We start from the raw sequence: 13,694 nt of genomic DNA on the forward strand, positions 1-13,694 counted from the left end.
CCAAACTGTCTTCCGAAGGGGCTGTACCATTTTGCATTCCCACCAGCAGTGAAGAATTCCTGCTACTCCACATCCTTGCCAACATTTGGTGTTGTCAGTGTTTTGGACCTTGGATTTTCTAAGAGCTGTGTAATGGTATCTCATTGTTTTAATTTGCATTTCCCTAATGACATGTAATGTTGAGGATCTTTTCATGTGCTTACTTGTGATCTTCTATCTTGTTCAATGAGGTGTCTTTTGGGGCTTGTTCAATAGGCAGGCCTTTTGCTCATTTTTCAGTTGGGTTGCTCGTTTTCTTATTATTGGGTTTTAAGAATTCTTTGCTTTATTTTGGACAACAGTTCTTTATCAGATAGGCTTTTTGCAAATATCTTTTCCCCTTCTGTGGCTTATCTTCTCATTCTCTTGATGCATGGTAGGAATATTTATACCACAGAATTGGCAAATGTAACGAATCAGGGCTTTCCTTCAGAGGGCATTTAAATATTTACCAGTACACTGATGCATACATGCATCAGCCATTTATTGTGTGAACTATGCACTCAAAAATGTTCAGTCCCATGGCAGAGACAGGCTCAATGAATCACTGACCATAATACAGAGTTCTGAATATAGGGATGGAAGCAAAACAAGGATGCAACAGGAACATGAAGAAGGGGCATCTACGGTAGCCAGGAAGTTGGAATGGCTTTCCCAGTGGAGAACTTGAGCCCTGAGCTAAGTATTTCAAAGTGATTAGTTGTTGTCTGGATCAATACTGCCCAATAAGGTTAGCCACTTGCCCCATCCCGCTATTTAACTCACTCACACTAGCCACATTGCAAGTTGTGGCTATGAGTGGCTGGAGGCTCCTATATTGGACAGAGCAGATTGAGAACTTCCCTATCACTGTCCCAGAATGTGCTATTGGACAGCACTGATCTAGACAAAAAAGTGGAGGAAAGGCATTCCAGGCAGAAAGAACCTAGTGGAAGGACTCAGAGCTCTGAAACAACATGACTCATGCTGGGGGGAGATGGGCATTGCGGCTGAACAAACAGGCAGCAGTCAGATCGCAAAATGACATTAGTGCCAAGACTGGGAGTTTAAACTCTAGCCTGAAAGCTAGTGGGAGCCCCCGGAGGCTTTTGAACAGAAGCCTGATGTCGTCAGCTTTGCATGTTAATAAGATCTCTCTGGTAGTCAGTGGACTGGATAAGAGGGGCCAGCCTGGAGGCTGGGATATGATTCTGAGAGCATTGCAGTTTCCAGGCGGTGTGTGTGGGGGGAGGTTGGGGGTGAGTGAAGAGAGGTTTGAAATGAGGGGGCAACTGTGGCACAGATGCAGAGAGAGTAGAGAAATGTGGATGACCCACTGGCTCATTGCATCTGGCCTCTGTGAAGTGCTTTGTAAATAGTTGTTGATTTAATGAATGAATTACAGCTGAGCCCAGATTGTACAACAGGGTGCGTATCCCCCTGGTGCTGTGGGTGGTATCTATTGCACAAACAAAGAGGTACAAGAGCATATCTTTTCATCTGAAGGAGGAAGGGCTGACAGGGAGAGAGACAAACAAGAGAGATGAGGGGAAAGGGACTTCCTCTGTCCTGTGTGATGGAAAGAGGGCTCCAGTGAGGAGGGCATGAACTGTGGGGGACCCTTGACCTAGGGAGTGCCTCTCTGGGGCCCAGGGACAAGGGCTACTCAGAACTAGGTATAGGCCATTCTCTCCCCATCCTCTTCCCTAACCCCTTGACCATGGGAACTACAGGACAGACCTGGTTTCCTGAAGGATTGGGACATTTCATCAAGATAGAGATGTGATGCACAATGGACTGGCAGCATCAGGGAAGACGGTGTCAGCAGAGCATGTTCAGGAACAATGGAACATGGCCAGAGTAGGAGACATTAGTGGACTGGTGCTTAGACACATGAGAGATACCAGCCTCCTTCTCTTGGACTCTTGGAAGTAACTGAAGATCTTGAGGGCAGGTGGCTGAAAGCTACTGTAACTTGAGCATCAATGTTAATATTACCTTGTTTGCACCTACGGGTCCCTAAGGACTGGGACCTTTGGGTTACAGAATGAATGATAGGTGACATGAGGCAGGTTTCACTTGCTCATTCATTAAGTAAATATTTGTTGAGCCTCTGTGTACCAAACATAGTGCTGCATGCTGGGCAGACAATGGTTTACAAAACAGAGATGATCCCTGCCCTGGGGAGCTTATGGTCTAGTCCAACACACCAGTGTATGCACTATTCAGGAAAAGCACCTGGAACCACCATAGTCCAATGGGAAGGGTTCTTTTAGGTGAGGGTCAGGAAAGGATAATTTGAGAAAGTGACACTTAAACTGAGACCTGAAGATGCATAGGAGTTAGCCAGGTAGAGGGAACAATAGAAACGGAGGCTTTGGGAACCAGTCTGGAGGCTGAGAGAAGACAGCAAGGAGACACAGGGGAGGCTGCAGTGGGAGGCTGGGGCCAGACCCCACACGGCCACATCGGGACTTGGATGCAAGTCCAAGCGTGGTGGCTGGTGGGGGAGTGACGTGATCAGGCTCATGTTTGACAAGGATCGTTCTGGCATCTCTCTGGAAAACGCACTAGGGACAAGAGGGTCTGCTGGGAGAAGCGTGTCAAGGCTCATTCAGTCACCCAGGAAGAGACCTGGTGGCGTGGTCGTGGTGATGGAGAGACGTGGAGGAATCTGAGAAGTATTTAAAAGAACTGAGACAACATGTTTTTGCAGTGTCCTTGTTTTGGTATAAACAGGCCGAAGCGTTGACTTTAAACAAGGTGAAGAGCAAGTACTCGCCCAGGTCAATCTGTTCCGTACGTGGCCTGTTTTGCTCTGGGTTAGTTGCTCTAACGGTGCTGAGGTCATGTGGGCCATACCCTCACCTCCAAGCAGGACCACACCTGAGGCAAGTGCGTTTCATGTCTGAGGGTTTCCTGAGAAAGCTTTCACAACTTCTTTCAAAGATAACCTCTGCTTGTCTTTAAAAGAATCACTATTGGGAAACCCCTGTTTGTATTTTACCTGGATGCCTTCTGGATGTCCTGAAGTTTCTTGATTCTTGATGGAGATGCTGAAATCAGTCAGCTGGGCCTTCAAACGTGGATGACGTCATAATGGCAGTTCTGAAGCATGTCTCATTTGTAAATAACAGAGGAGAGTGCCTGAATATCCAGAGCGAAGGGATCTAATTTGATTTTTGTGGCTCTCTAGCTCTCTGTTCTTTGCCCTTGCTACTCAAAGCATGGTCCGTGAGTTAACATCACCTCAGAGCTCAGTAGACTTGCAGGAGTGAATCAGAATCTGCATCTTAACAGGTTCCCCAGGCCAACCATAGGCAAGTTCATTTTGGGAAGCCCTGCCTGGGATCAGCCTGAGACCATCTAAAAGTGGGTGGGCGGTGACAGGTACCGGAGATTTGATATTGCAGTGAGGCTCAGCAAGTGGTTAGAAAAATTGAACTGGTTCAACAGGAACCAGACTTTCTCTGGAAGTTCCCTGCCCCCGGGTCATGCACAGCGTTTCAGCTGAAGTCAGAGATGTTGGGTGCATTTCCCCATTGTGTGGCTGGGAGGAGCGCTGAGGGCAAGGGGATGCACCCCTGGTGCTGAAATGCTGTCAGGTGGAAAGCAACTCTCCATGCGCTCCCCTAGGCAGCAGAGTCACTTCCCCAAAACCCCCCAAGTGTGGACAGTTTGTTCCTTGTCCTCTTTGCCTGGTCCCTAAGGGCCCCAGTTAAGTGGTTAGGGTGGTTAGGGTGACTCTTGCTTTGTTCTGAATTGAGCAACATGAGTGATGTGCAGGGATAAGGCTGGGTTAGGACCTCAGTTTAAGACTCCTCCAACAGTCTGGGGTGGAATAGAACATCCAGCTCCAGGGGTTTTGAAAGCTCTGCCCACGCTGTGCGATGGGCCTCTCCAGGCCAGTGACCCCGGTTCCCACTTGAGCGGACGTGTGACCCAGACACTGCCCAGCAAAACAGGGCCCTTGTCATTATCCCTGATTTCCTGAGAAGTGTTTCAAGGTGCAAAATCCAGGCCAGAGCCAAATCATTTCCCTCTCTCTTCACTGGGGCTGGTCCTCCCACATAATCAGACAAATGGATGAGGTTTGTGGGCTGTGTAAAGCATATGGTTTGTAAATACTGTAAAATCAAACATCACTTTTGGCTTTTATTTACTGTAACATGTTCACATCACCTAGCACCAAAATAGCTCTTAGGTCTTCTCTGCCTTGCTTCTCCTTCTCCCTGTTCTGTCGCCTTCATCCTTGTGGTACCTGCGCCCCTACCTTCCGCTCCTCCTCTCCCACCTGCTCCCACCCTCCTTCCCGGGCTTGCCTGCCCGCTGACTCCTACTCCCATGTCTCCCTCGCCTGTCCCACTTAACATCTCGCTTGCTTTCCCTCCCTTTCTGCCTCTCACGCTGCTCCTTGATCTTTTGAAATGTCTCTGCTACCTTTCCCTTTCTGTGCTTTCATTTCTAAAGGCTGCGTGCCAGACGCTCCTCACTCTGCTCCACTCCCTCCGCCTCTCAGGCTATTTTCTCTTCTCTCCCAAGACTCACCACAGAGTGCCTTCTTTTTCCCTTCCCCTGTAAAGGCAGCGCAGGGATCACAAAATCATAGAATTCAGAGTCAAGGGGACACAGCCTACGTTACACTGACAGTTACTTCTGAGTCAGAAACTCTTTCTTCTTCTATCACACTCCAGAATGGCTGCCCCCATCACTCCTGAGAGCAAGGAGAGCTGGGGAAGAAGACAAAGGAACGGGCCCACCTCACCCCCCGTGCTCCATCTCCAACATGTACCCCATCCTTTCATTTAGGTGTCACTGCACACACCCCTCCTCTTCTCAGGACCCTCAGCGGTGCAGACATATCTGCTCCCAGGCTCCACCAAAACACTAAATTTCCTTCTCCACTGTCCCTTCTTCCCAGCGAAGTCAGTCTGTGCTTCACACCTCCTGGGAGAAACACAATCCTATTTGGAGGTGGCAGGAGAGAAGGTGGTAATGGGGTCCCTTGTCCCAAGTACAGCTCTTGGGTGTGTGTGTGTGTTGGAGGGGGGTGCTGCCAGCAGTGGCTCAACCGCCAGATCCAACAGGAAGCACATCGCAAAGCCACCCAGGGTCATGCTTGGCCAATCAATCAATCAATCAATCAATCCATCAACAATTGCTAGTCAACACTCTTGTGGAGCCGGCGTCTCTCTGTGCCACTGGGCAAAGCCTCCTCAAAACACAGGAAAACAAACAGAGACCCAAAGAGACATCCTTGTAACCATGAAACAATGGCTCTAAAATCCAGCTTTCTCAGCCAGGGCTTCTCTAAGCACTTCACAGAATCTCAGATGCCGCTTCTTTGGTATCCGGGGAAACAGAGGTTACAAGTAAGCCCCTGGGGATTTGTAAAAATCCCTCCATCTCCCAGTGCCTGGCTCCTCGTGGTCTGTTTCTCCATGTCAGCCACGAGGAAGAGGATTAGCCAGGGAACAGTCACTGGAGGGAGGTGAAGGTCTCCACCGAGCGTGGAGCAGGAGGTCGGGCTGGCCCAGGCTTCGGGACACCTGCTGCTCCAGTCCTGCCTTCATGGTCCTTCCCGCTCCCGGCTCAGCCCTGTGTGGCTGTACCTTTATTCTGGACCCAGCAGTACCCACCCTTGGAGAACAGGAGGGAAGCTGCCCCGCGAATCCTCAAGGTAAGCCGGCCTTGGCGGTAAGCTGAAACATGCCCCACCGAGTCCAGCTCCACCCTGTTATTCTGCGCCCAACGCTAGGGTGTGGATCTCCGCTTAGCTTCTCTCAGTGAGAATTCCCAAGGCCAGGAAGAAGCAGTGCCATCCTAAGGACAGGAAGAATTTGAGTTTCATGTCCCTGCCCCCTCGCCAGCTTACCCGCTGCCTTCCACACTCCGCTGAGGGGAGCAGAAAAACAAGTATGAATATAATTCCCTACCTGACTTCCTTTCATATTAACTAATTAACCAACTAAATCACCAATAAATTACTATTATAAAATGTGTACACACATAGGCATATGTGTGTGTGTGTGTGTACACACATATACGTGTCTATATAGTTTCGGCTTTTCTTCCTTGCCCTCTCTCTTGCAGGCAGCTTCAGGCAAAAGCTTCTGACCCCACTGGAAGGGCCTCATCGGATCATGGGTGCCACGTAGTTGGCAGGGAAGAGGCCCAGTTTGTTGTGCAGGCGGCCGGTCCACCAGGACGGGTTGGAGCTGTCCAGGACCTCGACCACCTCTCCACTGCGAAATCCCAGCTCATCGTCCTCCAGGGCCTCAAAGTCGTACAGTGCCCGGGCCCACCGCACTCGCTGTTGGGGGAAGCGCAGAGGGGTCCTGCTGAGCCAGGGCGGGGGGGGGTGGGGGGGGGGTGGGGGGGGGGGCTGGCTTGCAGAACCATTGTCACGCAGGGGAGGTCCCAAGGCTCCCGCACCAAGATAAAGTCCTAGATGAGTGGCCTGCCCCGAAGGCTGACTTCTGGCTTCCCAGACCCTCCCAGATTAGCCCTGCAGTGGAGAGCAGACCCCACTGCACAGCCCTGAGTACAAAGTTACCAGAACTTATCTGAGCCGCTCTTGAGAGTCAGGACTTTTCCTGCAGAGAGGTTACCCTCCAAGGCCCCCCCAGAGAATCCTTGACAACTACCCTCCCTACATCAATAGGTGATCTTCTTATTCTCTTCAGACGACAGAAAGGATGGCAGCGTACCTACACTGACAGCCCCTGGTGCTAGCACAACCGAGGCAGGTGGATTGCAAGGAAAAAGCCAACAGATCTCCCTCCGCTAGAGGCAGAGCCGAGAAGGAAGAGGACAGGGCAAGGCAGAGAGGCCAGGGTAACAGACAGGGATAGGCTCTGCCTGGGAACTCCCCCGCCCCCACCACTGGGCTTCCCCTGCCTCCATTCGGAGCTCTGAGCACCCTGGCTCCCTCCTGCAGGACCAGCCTTTTCTCTAAGTGCCCCTCTGGCCGCCTTCATTGAGCCCAGGGAGGGAACGTTCACGTACCCCGGCCACTTGGAGCTGCACTGGGTCTGTGTGTCTCCGGTGCATGAGGGCCGCATTCATTTCGCTGCCCACGCCCACGCCACAGTGCCCATCGTTTATGTCAAGGCTGCCTCCTCGGCGTTCCTAGAAACACATGTAACGGAAGACCTGTCACCACACCACGTCCCTCCCAGGCCCTCCAGTGCCTTGCTCAGATGCTAGGGACACAGCCAGTGTTCCAAGAATACTTGCTGCCAATGACAAGAAACCCCAGGTGTTGGAGAGAGGGGGAAGGATGGCAAAGGGACCTTCGATTGTGAAGACGATGCCAGATTTCATTCATTCAAAGAATATCAGGCACCTGCCATGTATCTAGTACTGTCCTAATCACTGGGGATGTGTAGCTGGAAGGAAAAGGCCCTTGTCTTCGTGGATCATCAGTTTAGAGGGGGAACCATCTACATTTAAGTGATAAGTCAGCTGAGAGAGCATCTAAATCAGCCAGGGTAATCGGAGAAGGCTTCCTAGGGGAGGTGATACTTGAACTCTAGCTTAGAGGAGGAGAAGGATCAGCCAGGAAAGGGCATTTTAGGCAGGGGAAATAACATATAAAAAGCCCCCCAAGTTATGAAAGAAAACACAACAGACCATTCTGGTAACTAAAGATAGTGCAGTGTTGCTGGAATGTGTGTTTGCTCGGGGAGTGAGGAGGGTGGGGGGCAAAGGGGTGGTTTAGGAGGAGCCAGCAGGAGATGAGGCTGGGGAAACAGATATGGGCAGCTCACAAAGAGCTTCGTGTGCCCTACTAAGGAATTTAGGAACGATGTTATCTGGCTGTATTGTCCATCTCGGTAAGCGGCCCCAAATCCCATCTGGAACAAGGCAGGGGATAAATAAATAAATAAGCAAGGCTCTATTGTGGGCGTTAATCCATTTTTCTTGTGGATCTCCACAGCCAGATGGGTTAAGGGGCATGGATAGATTTGGAATTGTGCTGACAGGAAAATGAAGCCACGGTTCACTGAATCCTCAGGGTAGGAGTGTGTGTGTGCGTGTGCGGGTGTGTGTTCAGGCAGGGAGCCAATGAATTCACAGGGACTTCTTTGCCAAGAGCAGTTCCCATATCATATTATCATATTTCTGCCGGTTGGGAGGTCCCTGGTCTTCTTTATGAAATCTGTGGACCCTCACGAGGCTGGGCTGGGCCTGAGATGCTCCTCCCGGGCCCACAGTCCCAGGACCACACACCCTACCCCCCTCCACTCCCCCCCCAGCATTTATTTGCTCTGGTTGTATCTGCTATCACGGGAAATTTTCACAGGCTCAGTGGCGGTGGGGACAGGTGGCCTGAGCCCCATGGGGGAGAGCAGGTCCTCTTCCCTACCTCACAGTGCCCACTGCATTCTTCTGGGGTACCTGATGGAAATGAGGGTGCTGCAGATAGCGGTGCTGCTGAGCTGGTGGTGCCGGGGGGTACTGCGAGGGAGGGGGCATCGGGTGGTCTGACAGCTTCCTGGTCATCGGAGGCCGGATTTCTTCTCCCACAGCCCCACTGAGGAGCAGGCCTCCCTGGGGCCTCCGGTCCAGGATGTTGCCCCGGTGACTCTGAGAGAGAATGATGAGGATGAAGCAGATCCATCCTCCTCCTTCCTGCATCTCTGGGCCCCACCCTGCCCCTTCTGGCAGCTGTTTCCAGACCTTGCTCAGGACAGTCCCAGGAGACAGCTGAGGGCATGTGGGCAGCCCAGAGACAGCCCACAGTTCAGACCCTCACAGCTTCAAATGGCTCCACGTTCTCAGATTCTCCAGGGTTGGGAATTTCAGGTCTCTGTTTCCTTTCCATCTCCCTTCCTAGTAGGCTTGTTTTCCTCTGTGTAATCAAGCTTGAATATTCTATTTTACTGACACAATGCCACCCCTCCTTATCGCATGTGGCCACACACCGCCGGACATCCTACCCTCCCGATGAGCTGTGCTATTGACTTTGCCTGATTTTGAACTGTCATTCATAGCCTGGTGATAGAGACCCAAACAGCAGCCCTCTTGCGGCGCCATGGAAACCAGGCTTGCCGCTGGGCACGCTGGGAAGGAGCACGGCCTTTCTGCTTAATGGGACCACAGCCCTGTGACTCGGAGGTCCTCTCTTGTTATTTTTATTTCACAATCACATAGGGCCCTGGGCTTTGTACATGCCAGGCGCTGTTCTAAGAGCTTTACAAATATGAATGCATTTAATCCAGTTTAATGCACTTTTATGCTACCTCTTTTCTCTCTTGCATGCATGTCCTGATAAATTAATACCAAGTCCAATGAATGAATTGGATCCCGGCCACTTGGATCTTTCCATCACTTATAATGTGGTTAAAATAATTCACAAAGTCTTAGTTAACCTTTGTTTTTCTTGCTGGACTTCTACGTGCACTTGCTAGGAACACTGTTTTTCTCCTAGGACTGTCATCACTTCTCAGGCTTACAATCAGCCAACTACCTGAGATGGTTTTCTCTACTTCCCCAGAGCACGTGTTGCTTTGACAGCCACAATGCCTTTTCAAATAACTTGTTCCTGGGATTTCAACTATTCCAGAGAATGCTTCTTCCTATACCCATCTCTTCTTTCTTTCTTTCTTTCTTTCTTTCTTTCTTTCTTTCTTTCTTTCTTTCTTTCTTTCTTTCTTTCTTCTTTTTCTTTCTTTCTCTCTTTCTTTTTTTTAGATTTTACTATATATTCATGAGAGATACATACATACAGAGAGAGAGAGAGGCAGAGACACAGGCAGAGGGAGAAGCAGGCTCCATACAGGAAGCCCGACGTAGGACTCCATCCCGGGTCTTCAGGATCAGGCCCTGGGCTGAAGGTGGCGCTAAACTGCTGAGCCACCCGGGCTGCCCTCCCACCTCTTTTTTTTTTTTTTTTTTTAATTTTTTTTAAAATTTTTATTTATTTATGATAGTCGCACAGAGAGAGAGAGCTGCAGGAACACAGGCAGAGAGAGAAGCAGGCTCCATGCACCGGGAGCCCGACGTGGGATTTGATACCAGGTCTCCAGGATCACGCCCTGGGCCAAAGGCAGGTGCTAAACCGCTGCGCCACCCAGGGATCCCCCCATCTCTTTCTTATAACGACTTGCTTCCTTTGAAAGATATTTTATAAATTGTGCGTGTGTGAATTTATGGGAGGCAAGTTAACACTTCCTTGGTGCCTGCTACTGTCCAGACTCTATGGTGAGTGCTATCTCTATATTATCTCATTTAATCCTTGTGATAGGCCAACAAGGGAAGTATTATACTCTCTCCATCTCCAGATGAGAAATCTGATACTCAGAAAGGTTTCTTAACTTGGCTAAGTAATAAGGATAGTTAGTGATGAAATTAAGATTTAAAGCTGGTTTGTCTGGGAGTACCTGGGTGGCTCCATTGGTAAGGTGTCTCGCTCTTGGTTTCAGCTCAGGTCATGACCTCAGGGTCATGGGGTCGAGCCCCACATCCAGCTCTATGCTTAGCGGGGAGTCTGCTTGAGATTTTCTCTCTCCTTCTCCCTCTGCTCCTCCCCCTGCTTTGTGAGCCCTCACTCTCTTCAATCAACCAACCAACCAATCAATCAATCTTTTAAAAATTTTTTTTAAAAAGGTTTTGTATTTATTTATTCATGAGAGACAGAGAGAGAGAGAGGCAGGCTCCATGCAGGGAGCCCGACGTGGGACTCGATCCCAGGACGTGGGACTCGATCCCAGGACTCCAGGATCACGCCCTGGGCCGAAGGCAGGTGCCAAACCGCTGAGCCACCCGGGAATCCCCAATCTTTTTTTTTTTAAAGGTAGGTTTATCTGATACATTTTCTAGTAAAATAATACTCCATATTCCAGACTGTTCCCAGAGCAAGAATTTCAGGTCCAATTATTTCTTCCAACAACCCTATCCCACCCTTCTGTGACAAAGCTCTACCCACTCCCTTAGTCCTGGACTCTAAGATGCTCTCCATCATTCCCATGTGTGCCCCCCTGGCCTTCATCTTTGGCCAACTCCTAAGTTGGGCTGAAACTGTGATGTAGTAATATCTATAATAACAAATAAAGCATCCATGGTTAAGAGCTAATGTTTGTTGAGTGCTGGTAGCACTGTTAGGAGTGATATAGGGAAGGCAATACATTATCTTCTCAAATCTTCACCACCATCTATGAGTTAGGTATCACTATCATTCCAGTTTTATGGATCAGGAAACTGAAGATCAGATAAATTTCCCAAATCACATGGCTGGGAAGTATTAAGAGATGATTTAAACTGAGGTCTGACCTCGGAGTTATTCTGTCTTCCAGAATACTCAGAGGACATGCCCATCAAATGCATTGTCTTGATGGGTCGAGTAGGACTCATGCTGCCTAAAATCTGCAGACCGGGGCTGATCAGGGCCTGAGACATACCTGGTCCTCTCGGGTTCTATCCCTCAGAAAGATCTGCTTCTGTTTGGAGATGGAAGTCGTCCTGTAGTAGTCTACCAGCTTATTTAGAGATGGAAACTTCTCTGTCCACAGGAAGTAATTACCCTTGTTGTCTCTCATGACCTTGAAGTGCTGAACATCATCTTCATGCCTAGAGATCAAGGTAAATCAAAATTGTATGTTATATGGTGATGATGTCCCCACACCCAGAGCTGACTGCATCCAGGGGTGCTGGAGTTCTTTTTGGGCAGGAAAGGGGATTTGAGTGCTTGCCCATCACAAAGCAGGTGGGCTGGCTCACTCAAATTCTAGGAGGAGATTTGTGGCAGGGACCACTCAGGACACAGGCTGCGTTAGAAGGGATTTTTACATCAGCAGAAGATAATCAGTCTTCTGACACTGGAACCAAGCTTTTATAAGAAGAAAATGTCCAAGTGCTTTAAGAACTATCAGGTCAAGGACTTTTTACAATGTTTGTTTGAAACATGGTAATCCCTAGTTCTGTATGATGCTAAGGACTCTGCCAAGACTCAGAGGGGAGAGATTTTTCACCCCTGCTATCTTTCCATTATCAGAAATACTTTGAACCAGCTCTTTTAAGCCCATAAACTAGCTCTGGACAGTAAGAGGCTACCTTGGGAAATTTGTCACACTTGGTTCTCTATATAATGGAGATCTCTTGGCCTTGGTTTACGTTTTGCAAAAATAAGGTTACAAAGTATTTTTAACTTTTGGGGAGAAAAGTGTTACATAGAAATGTAGTGTTTTAATTGGCAAGGACCTCTGAGATTGTTTAGCTTTGTCTCCATGTTACGTGAGGTGAGGATGCTGAGGCTCAGAAAGGTGAGGGGCTCAGCCAAGGTCATGGTAAGTGAGTGGCAGAGCTGAGGCAAGAACCTTGGTTTTCTGATTCCAGTCTAATGAATTGAGCCTGTCATACCATGTACACCTGCTAACTTCTTTTAGATCGGCACCTTTTGACACCAGCTAGAATTGCAATGATGGGAAATATTTGTATCAGGGTAGGAGAAATTGGATTTTATTCATCTGGAAAGGAGGAGTTTGGCCTTTACTATTAGCTCCAGTCTTTCTCCATCAACAAGGCATTCTCTTTTCGATGTCAAGTTTATTTGTCAAACAGACATACACTTATATCTAAAAATAAACTAATGATATCAATTGCCTGATCCAAGAGAAAGGTCAAGAATTTAAGGAGAGTTGGGGAGTAAAGATACCTCTGAAGGTTAGTGCAGGTTTCTTAAGGATGGATTCAGTGGACTATGTTTCGAGGGGACAGGAATTTTGATTGATCTTCAGGCTCGTCTTATGTGCTGGGCTCTGCTCATAGCCAGCAGTGACCTCTGCTTGACTGCTCCGAGCTAGGAACCGACACTCTGCAATCACTGCACGGTCTTCCCCTGGGTGTTGGCCACTAACAGATGCTTTCTTCATTCTAACAACACATGGTTTAATTCCTAGTCATTACTCCTCACATCTGTGTGTGGAGGAGGAAATATTCTTGTGATATAATTATTCATCCACCACCTCTTAGTCAAAGAACTCAGAGTGAGAAACATTAACTCTCTCTCTGTCTCATGAACTGAGAGGCTGGATGTCAGGCTTGCAGCCAGTCACCTGGGCCTGTGGAAAGAGCTGGGCTCTCTCATCCGGGCTGCACCACTGTCTCAAGTTCCAAGAGGAGCAGAGAAAAGGATATAACTCAGGGCTTCAGACTCTAAAGTCTAGTGTTTCTGACCCTTAACAAATGCTAAATGTTAGAACTACAATTAGCTCTTAATTATCTTTGCATGACAGAAAGCAGATGTATAAATAAATTAAAATTATTTGCTTTGGAATATATTAGTCTACGTTTCTGTAAGAGACTTAGTAATGATTATGGTAATAATCACAAGAAGTTGCAATGCCTCAACAGCAGGGAGAGACTGTGGCAGAAGTCAAGGCTGACCCTTTTGGAGAATTCACCATCATGGAGGAAATATAAACCATAATTCCTAGTTGAAAAGCCAGAGTGCACTTCATGCAAACCAAAGGCACCAAGGAATGCCCTTCAATGTAGCCATTTACCTGGTCCAATCTGTAACCAGGGCCCTTAAGAAAGAGGTTTGACTATAAAATTTATTAAATAGAGCAAAGTTGCATTAAGACCTAACAAATTTAGAATTTGTGATCCATCACTATTGGCCTGACCTAAAATTTCCTATTGCCTAACCTATGAAAAAAAACAAGCTTTAG

The 13,694-nt window shown here is 48.5% G+C and overlaps 1 protein-coding gene across 3 annotated transcripts in view; it reads right to left on the reverse strand.

The window, feature by feature from the left end:
- Nucleotides 1-3,942: 3,942 nt before the first annotated feature.
- The window catches only part of GRAP2 (GRB2 related adaptor protein 2), a 64,430-nt gene continuing 54,678 nt past the window's right edge, over nucleotides 3,943-13,694 (reverse strand). For all 3 annotated transcript variants that reach the window (XM_041754204.1, XM_041754205.1, XM_041754203.1), the window contains 4 exons: nucleotides 11,424-11,592; nucleotides 8,422-8,610; nucleotides 7,027-7,149; nucleotides 3,943-6,331 (listed from right to left, as the gene is read on the reverse strand). In XM_041754204.1, coding sequence (XP_041610138.1) covers nucleotides 6,152-6,331; nucleotides 7,027-7,149; nucleotides 8,422-8,610; nucleotides 11,424-11,592 — 661 coding nt within the window. In that variant the 3' untranslated portion in view covers nucleotides 3,943-6,151. The remainder of the gene's footprint in view (nucleotides 6,332-7,026; nucleotides 7,150-8,421; nucleotides 8,611-11,423; nucleotides 11,593-13,694) is intronic.

This window comes from Vulpes lagopus, chromosome 5 (genome assembly GCF_018345385.1).
Source record: "Vulpes lagopus strain Blue_001 chromosome 5, ASM1834538v1, whole genome shotgun sequence".
NCBI classification, from domain to species: Eukaryota; Metazoa; Chordata; class Mammalia; order Carnivora; family Canidae; genus Vulpes; species Vulpes lagopus.